This window comes from Adiantum capillus-veneris, chromosome 19 (assembly GCF_014529385.1).
Source record: "Adiantum capillus-veneris isolate H3 chromosome 19, ASM1452938v2, whole genome shotgun sequence".
Classification (NCBI taxonomy): domain Eukaryota; kingdom Viridiplantae; phylum Streptophyta; class Polypodiopsida; order Polypodiales; family Pteridaceae; genus Adiantum; species Adiantum capillus-veneris.
The window spans coordinates 131,470,306-131,478,850 of NC_140949.1; the positions used below are offsets into that span (position 1 = coordinate 131,470,306).

An 8,545-nucleotide genomic window follows, 5' to 3' on the forward strand; every position below is an offset into this window, starting at 1 on the left:
TTTTTTTGTGAGTACAAGGCTTTATATATACATTCCCTAAGATTGGGAGATTGAGAGGTCAGGGAGGAAGGTTGAGAGGGGAGTGAGTGAATGATGATTGTCAGCAAACACTTCCCCCTTCCTTGGGTAGATCATACCATTTGAAATGTGCTCGTCACCCTTTGAAACCAATTGTTCCAGTTGGTAATAGGTGAGGATTTTTGCGAGTAGTTTTCTATTACCTTAGGTGCCTCGTTGAGTTGCAAGGGTGGTAAGGTACTCTCCCAGGATCAAACTTGAAGTGGTTCATCAGGTGATTCTTGAACAATGGGAGGTGTGGATTCCTTTGTATCTTTATAGAGATCCACTATTGTAGGTGGAGGCTGTGGAGAAGCTTTTACCTCTATGGATGCATTACATGAGGAGCTAGAAGCTTTATGGGACCCCCCCCCCCCTTTCTCAGCTAGGTGGAACAAATTGTTCTTTCTTCGGTACCCAAACTAGCTCTAGAGCTGGTGTGTAGCATTCTGTGATTTTTTTCTTTCCACGATCGTCAATTCATTTTGGAGCTACATGATTGGGCGCACATGGGTCAGGTCACAGGTAAGAACACAATCTACATTTTGGCACCCATATTTGATCTTTTCCTTGATAGTAGCCTTGGGCTTCCAATAGTCGTTTAGGAATCCACCACCACGTTTCCTTACATTTTTTGGGAGCGAGTGGGATGATTCTTACAAGGCTTCTATTTTTTAGCACTAGCTATGGTCCATAGTAGAATCCGTACGTACGTACGGTACCTTTCCGTACGGTATGGTACAGTACGTACCGTACGGTACAATACGGCATAAAATTTTTTTTTGGGCGTTTTTTGCTCGGACAAATTCCGCTAGGGAGCGCTTCCAGTTAGTCTTATTAGTGTGAAGGGGGGAAGCCTTAGGATTTTTTAATTGACCACTGTAGCAAAAGAGTCTCTGTTCTGTTACAGAGAAGTCTGCAGAGCAGTGCACAGAGTCCTGCAGAGCCGAGCTACGCGTGTGAAAAGGTACTGCTTCTGCCGCCATGCACTCCGTACTCTTCTCTCGCACTCCGTACTTCTCATGTGCGTGCACTCTTTTGCATTTGCAATGTGCAGGATTCATTATGCCGCGTAAAACCAACCCCAACTGGTCGCTCCACACCAATGTTTTGAGGATCATCACGACCACTTCTCAGCAAGGTTCTGGTATACGCTTATGGCAATGCAAGTATTGTGGGGACCAATACACCAACACTATTACGCGAGTCAAAAAGCACTTGACAGGCATCGGGTGCACTGATCAGATTGGTGCATGTGAGAAAATACCACCACCTTTGAGGGAGCAGCTTATTCAAGAGTATTTTCCTGTTGGTGCTCCTGATTTGAGAGGTGCTCCCAGCACACAGGATGCTTTACATGATGCTTTTGTTGGAGAGTTGGAGTCTTTAGGTGCGGAGACAGAGGTTGGAGGAGGTTCGGCCTCCATGCAACCCCCTACTTCCAGGAAGAGAGCACGTGTTGGTGGTGAAGGTGAGGATTCCTTGCCACGTGAAAAAGGTACATCTGAAACATCAACGCAGACCACTTTGCCTAGTCGCATCTCTTCTCAGGCTTGGGTGAAAGAGCGTCAAAGGGTGGCAGAGATGGAGATATGTCGCACTCTTATTGAGTGCAACATATCTTTCAATGTTTTGCACGCAGATCAGTGGAAAAGAATGGTAAAAGCCATTGCACAGGTGGGGCCTACTGAGACATGGACAGGTCTTGATTACACAAAGATGCGCACCACTATGTTAGATGAACAAAAGGCCTTAATTGACAAGGCGCTTACGCCTGTGAAAGCTGGATGGAAGGAGTTTGGATGCACCATTATCTCAGATGGTTGGGCAGACATACGCAGACGACACATAATCAATATTCTTGTGTCTTCTGCTTTGGGCACCTATTTCTTGCGTGCTGTGGATGCAAGAAAACTAGGGGAAAAGATCACGGCTGAGTTTATTTTTGGTCACATCAAAACAGCCATAGAGGAGGTTGGCAAGGAGAATGTTGTGCAGGTGGTGACAGATAATGCAGCTAATTGCAAGGCAATGGGATTTATGGTGGAGCAACATTTTCCTGGCATAGTGTGGACTCCATGTGCTGCACATTGTTTGGATTTGCTCATGGAGGATATTGGCAAACTTTCATGGGTGCAGCCCATAGTTGCAGATGTAGTCAAGGTCACCACATTCTTTCGCAAGAAACATCAGGCTCTTGCTATCTTCCACAGCCATAGCACTTTGGATATGGTTCGACCTTCAAAAACCAGGTTTGCCTACATTTACTTGGTTTTACAGAGGCTCTACAAACTTAGAGATCCACTACTACAGACAGTGGTGGATCCAAAATGGCGAGGCATGTCAAGATCGCAGAATGAATCTACAAAATACTTGCAGAGGTGGATCCTTGATGAGAGCTTTTTGCAGGAAGTGCACGCTCTTTCGGTGGCACTCAAGCCAGTCTACGTCCTCCTTCGATTGACAGATATGGAGGGATCGACCTTGGGACTAGTCTATCATCTGTTTATGCAGATGAAAGACCACGTTTCCAAATGCGATCTGTTGACCATTGATCGGTAAGGGTTCCTCATGTTCTAATGGTTGTAACTTGTCTATTTTAACCATCAAGTCTAAGTTATAAAAGTTAACTTGTATTGACAAGTTGTTTTGATATTTCAGCCGATCAGATTTATTGGGATGTGTTGAGAGCCGCTGGACTTTCATGAGCCGTCCCATACATGAGCCGCTGGACTTTCATGAGCCGTCCCATACATGCGATGGCTTCCAAGCTTCATCCTCTCTACAGGTCAGAGTATGTTGGGCTCATGTTTTCAGAGGATGATCAGCTTGGGATAGACAAGGAATTCACCAACTACATGAATGGCATTGGCGCTTCTTTCACGAGAGAAATTTCTTTGAGGAAGGAAGCCACAAAGTATCCTTTGATGTGGTGGCACTCGTATGGGAGAGTTGGTCTTCCCAACCTCTCACGCATTGCTCTTCGTATCCTTTCCCAGGTTAGGAAACTGCCATCCATGACTACATTGTATATATCATTTTAAACTTCTAACTTCATCTTTATATTACTTGACACTTGTCACTCTCTTGCTGATGATTGCGCTCTTGCTTGATCACTGAGCAGGATTGCTCGGCTGGAGCATGTGAGCGCAATTGGAGTGCTTACTCTCTCATACACACGAAGATTCGAAATCGCCTTAGCACTTCTCAGTTGGAGAAGTTGGTGTATTGCAGAGCCAACATGAGGCTCGTGCGGAGTTACCATTCTTTGGGGCAACCCAAACAGGTAATTACCTTGATGTTGGCCACTATAAACTCAACCTGCAAGCATATGCCGTAAATAAGTCAGTTTAACTTTATTTTACTCTTCAACAGGTTGATGCGACAGAGCTGAAAATGGTAGACGATCCTAGACCAGAGGAGGTGGACCGACAGATTAGAGACGAGCAGGAGCAGATTCTCAGAGAGCTGCATAGAGAGCTCGAGAGTGTGGATCGTCGTGTGACTAGATCACGTGCACGAGCTCTTAGCCTTCCTCTACGCACGGTGGGAGGAGATCCAGACACTGTGAGACGAGAGAGTATTCGCAGGGGGAAGCTTCCTATTCGCTCCATTCGCAGGCGAGCGAATGAAGCTGTCCAACTCATCCATGCAGAGATTACTGATATGCCTGAGGAGGCTTGTGGTGCAGAGGTGCTTGTACAAGAGTTGACATATGCTGAGCCTGACCTTGAGTTTGATGAGGAGGGCAATGTCCTTGATGATGGGGGCTTGCTCTCTACCGACGATTCATCTTCCGCATCTGACACAGACTTTTGAGGCCGCACGTCTTGATGCACACTGGTGACTTCATGCTTTGGAGGACAGGCTCCAGCAGACTTTTATTGTTATTATGGCATTGTAGTATTTCACAGTACTTTGTTTTGGATCTTGATTCAGTTTGTATGGTATATGCCCACGTCTGGCTAATGCCATGGACATGATGTTTGAACTTTGTAGTTGTTATTTGGTCTTATGATTTATGGTCATTGGTTTTCTCATTGAGTATTGAATCTTGAGTCATTAAGTTTTTTGATCAATATGTTCATTTTAAGCATTGCATTGTTAATGAGGCTGAATTTTGAAAGGTCTGTGAACTTAAATTTAGTGTAATTGTCTTTTTTTACAAATGGTACGTACCTATCACGTACCTAAAAGTTGGTTCAGTATGGAAGTACGTTCCGTACGTACTTAAACTGTACCGTACACTACGTACCTTTCCACCTTGCTATGGTCGCTAAAGAAGCTTTAGGGACCCACTTGTATGTTTTCTTTGTTATATTAGGATGAGTCTTGTCAGAAGCTATATGAATTTCTTGTAGCATATTCAAGGGTACACGCATTTCCTCCCCCTAAGATGTTACCTAGATCGTCCCCCTCTTTCCCCAAGTGTCTATGGTTGCTACTAGGTGGACCCAATCCACATTGTTTGACTCAGTCATCCCAGGTAGTACATCCATATAAGGAGAATCTTCCCCAACATCAGTGTCCACTTTACACGTGTAACAATACTGCAATGGGGCCGAGTGAACTGTGGTGTCAGATCTATGATCAATTATAAGCTTGTTTCCTAGAGGATGTGCTCAACCAGTTACATTTACAAGATCCACTCGAATGATAGAATCTTGGAACTGCAAGTAGACATGGTTTGTAGACCAGTCATGCATCATTTTTGCTTCCCTCATGTATTAGGCAAAATTTGCACTCACAAAGGGGCCCTTTAAGGAGTTTGACTTTACCTCTCTCTACCAAAATGGGCGCATGGATAAATTTTTGCGAACAAACTCCAAAGTTGGCGAAGGTTTAACAGCAGTTAGAATGTCCTCTTCAAGATCTATCTACTGATATATAGCACGCCATGAGATTCCTCATATTTTAGAAGATTCTTTTTTTGATTCACCTATGATGTGACAACTCTGTCGGAATTCAAGTGAATCAAAAAAAGAATCTTTTAAAATATGAGGAATCTCATGGCGTGCTCTATATCAATAGATAGAGCTTGAAGAGGACATTCTAACTGTCAAACCTCTGCCAACTTTGGAGTTTTTTTGTAAAAATTTATCCATGCGCCCGTTTTGGTAGAGAGAAGTAAAGTCAAACTTCTTAAAGGACCCCTTTGTGACTCCAAATTTTGCCTAATTTGAAAGGACGTCCTAGATCATCTCCGATGCCATAGTGTGCTTAAAGAAATCCATAACAATGAAGGTAACTCTTATTTTATGTCCAAAGACCTTGATCTTGAGATCTTCTAGCATCCCAATAGGTTTAACAATAGACCCATTCGCCATCTTCACTACTATGGTTGTGGTCGCAAGGTGAGGCCTTTCCATAGTTTTTCAGCAATTTTTAGTCAATGCTAATCCCAGCGCCACCATCAAGGATTCCCTTCACAGTTAATCCCTTAGTAGTGATTGGTATGGTCGCATTGGATTCATCACCCTCAAAATATTGTCCCAACTTGTTAACATGTATTTCTATAACAAGGTTCTCATCTAGGTTGGGTTGTGGATCGAAGTGTTCCTCCTCTATTGGGATCTCCCCAACTTCATCCATCTATGCAAATTGTGGTAGCCCAAACTTTAGTTCTCCATTGAGGAAGGCTCGAAGAGCTGAGACTAGCTCAGGGTCTTTATATAGTTTGGACATGATGGTGGTTCTAACTTCTGAAGACATGAAATCCATCAATTTGGCAATGTTTAATGGCATATTTTGGGCTTCAGTCCCTTGACTTGAGGCAGATGGGATCTCCATTTCTTCGATAGGATCAGGTAGTCCCTTTGTAAACATTCTTTCCATTAAGAAGTGAGTACGCCCACTTTCACATGACTTTAAGTCACTTTCTTCTTGGATGACACTAGGTATGGCTAAGGCCTTGTCTATGGACTTGGTGAGGCTGTTGTTGCGTAGGGAACACTGTGTCTGTAATCTCGATCTGCCTAGGTGCTGGTTCTAGATCCCTTTGGGTATCTTCTACAAAACTACTTAATTGCTTGACTCACTCAATCTCCTCTATAGGCTCGGGGGGTTCACTATGTGTAAAACTACCATATCATGTGCGTTCAAGACATGTTTGTAAAACCCCTTATCTGTGAATTTTGTTAAGAATATAATGTACCCTTTTCTTTTAAAATCTGTAAGGTTTTTTTCAAATTTGAAAAAATAATGCCCTTCCGTATATATATTTCTGTAAGTTTCAAGGACTTTAAATACCCTTCTGTTGAACTCACGTGATAGGTTACATTTTTATTAGGTGACCTACCCGGGTCTATAGGGTTTGGATAAGTTCCTATCTTCTTCTTGGATCATGGCCATTGTGGCTCATGAAGATCTTTCTTCTTGGTTTCTATCTTAGTGGTCGTTTTGGTCTCCATGGTTTCACCCGAATCAGAATCCTCTTCAGCGTCGTTCATATATACGGGGTCGTCACTAGTCCCTATGTTGGTCTTTGAACAAGGGCCTAACTTCGCTGCTTTTTGAGATCTCTTCCTTCGTGTTTTCTTATTTTTTCTGAGATTGGGCAACTGATGCCGTGTCTTTTTCCTCAAGAATATAATTTTGTTTTTGGAGCACGATCGTGTGAGTACGTTTACTGGCACCAAAGGTGTACTTTGTGATGGCTCCTCAGTAACCTCAATCAAGTTTAATGGCGTGATCTTCAGTGCATTTGGATTATTTGGACATTGGGCAATCAAATGATCTATGCCATATCAATTACACATGAGTATCGGCATTGTAGACGTGCTCACTTGATTGGTTTGCATTAGTGTGGCGTTCTTTTGTAGCCTAATAGGACACTTGGCCATACGATGTGGACCTCCACACTCATAGCATTGAAGAGGTGGTCTCTTGGCAGTGTAATTGATATTTTGGCCTCTTGCAGCAAGATCAACTACTTGATAAACAGGTGTGACTTGTCCCCAATAGTCTTCCATGTAGTATTGTGGAATTTTTTCAAGCGCATCCATCCCATAGGCAATATTAGGGTCTATATCTTCCTCACAGCCTTCCAAACAATCAATAGATGACTCAAAACCCACTTGATTCACATAAGTGATTCTTGGATATGGTGGTTGTGGTCCTAGCACTGGAGGTGGTAAGGGTGTTGTTTGAACAACATTTTGGGCCCTAGGGACCATGTGTTGTGCTGTTTGTTGAAGAGGTGGGGCCGGCATCAATGCAGGCACTCGAGGTGTGTCTGTCCATGCTAAGATTGGTATATTGGCCATTGCATGCTTAAATACTATGCAAACCTTAGCTTGATGACCAAACCTCCCACAGGCATTGCAGTTCCCATTGAATTTTACTCTAAAAGTAGAGCATTCACTGGTACTATGCGGTCCATAGCATACTGAGCATCATTATTGCTCCCTTCTTGGATACATATGATTGTTTTGCGGAGCATGATTGTCTCTAAGACTCTCTTGATAGGCCTTGGTGAGATCTGCTAAAGTCATCTTAGATATCTTTGGCTCCTTAGCAATAGGCTTTAGGATCATTGGCTGATGCCCCGATGCTTGCGAGCTAATAGATTTAGGCTCAACAAACACTCTTTCTCCTTGAATCATTAAATTATCCTCCAATTGGATCGCATTGGTGGTGACTGCTTCCCAAGTGGTGATACCTCTAATGACTAGACCATTTTAGATATCCTCATGTTGTAATCCACTAATGAATCTACCAAGCAACTGATTATTATTAAAGCGCTCATTTGGATTACAACGAGAATTCAAATGCTTCAAGTGACTAATAAAGTCTCTCACCCACTCTCCTTCCTCTCGTTGGGCTTTCTGGAGCTGAGAGGCTACACCCCAAAGCACTCCCTCTTGTATGTATTCTTTCAAGAACAGTCTCCTAAGAGTAGGGTAAATCGTTTTTTCTTCCACCCTTAGGGTTCTATACGAATCCCCTCCCTTCCCACTTAAGGTTAGGCTTAAAGAATTACTCTTATGTAGGTCATTGTGTTCTCTTAGAGAATTGCATATTTGTTCAAACACTTCGATATTTTTTCTCACATCCCCTTCTTTGTGTGAGATTGGATATTTGTACTGCTTTACTTCTAGGTTCTTTATCAGGCCAGTTACGCATATTCTCAGCAATAGATTGACTGATAGCTTGAGAAAATGTTGCCAAGTCACCTAAGTGAGCAGGAACCGTGGGTGGAGGTGCTCCAGAGACTACATGCGGAGTAGGTATTGACATTGGGTTTGGCACATAGGAAGCCCTTGGGTTCCGCATTTGATACAGTGTGGTGCCATATAGTGGCCCAAAATTCATATGTGTGGCCCTAGGCATAGCAGACATCAGATGTGACACGCTAATGCTAGTTGGTATGGTCCCATGGAAATAAGAGATTGGTGTTGTGGTTTTGGAGCATAGGTTGTTGAAACAATGGGAGGGGTAGGGGCTACATGAGTGCAAGGACCTATACGTACATACGATTGATACACAC

General features: G+C 43.2%; 2 protein-coding genes across 2 annotated transcripts; both read left to right on the forward strand.

The window, feature by feature from the left end:
• Nucleotides 1-1,122: 1,122 nt before the first annotated feature.
• On the forward strand, nt 1,123-2,619 carry LOC147434881 (uncharacterized). The gene has a single exon (XM_086489695.1). The coding sequence runs from the start codon at nt 1,123-1,125 to the stop codon at nt 2,617-2,619; it is 1,497 nt and encodes a 498-aa protein (XP_086345821.1).
• Nucleotides 2,620-3,000: 381 nt separating this feature from the next.
• On the forward strand, nt 3,001-3,876 carry LOC147434882 (uncharacterized). Its single transcript, XM_086490044.1, has 4 exons — nt 3,001-3,056; nt 3,182-3,200; nt 3,269-3,343; nt 3,433-3,876. Exons 1-4 carry the CDS (start codon nt 3,001-3,003, stop codon nt 3,874-3,876), a joined length of 594 nt encoding a protein of 197 aa, XP_086346170.1.
• Nucleotides 3,877-8,545: the final 4,669 nt, after the last annotated feature.

Excerpts from the sequence above, each read along its gene's own strand:
- LOC147434882 (XM_086490044.1), top strand. The coding sequence starts at position 3,001 with ATGGGAGAGTTGGTCTTCCCAACCTCTCACGCATTGCTCTTCGTATCC. Across the intron at positions 3,344-3,432 it reads CTTTGGGGCAACCCAAACAG|GTTGATGCGACAGAGCTGAA; the intron begins GTAATTACCTTG and ends ACTCTTCAACAG.
- LOC147434881 (XM_086489695.1), top strand. The coding sequence starts at position 1,123 with ATGCCGCGTAAAACCAACCCCAACTGGTCGCTCCACACCAATGTTTTG.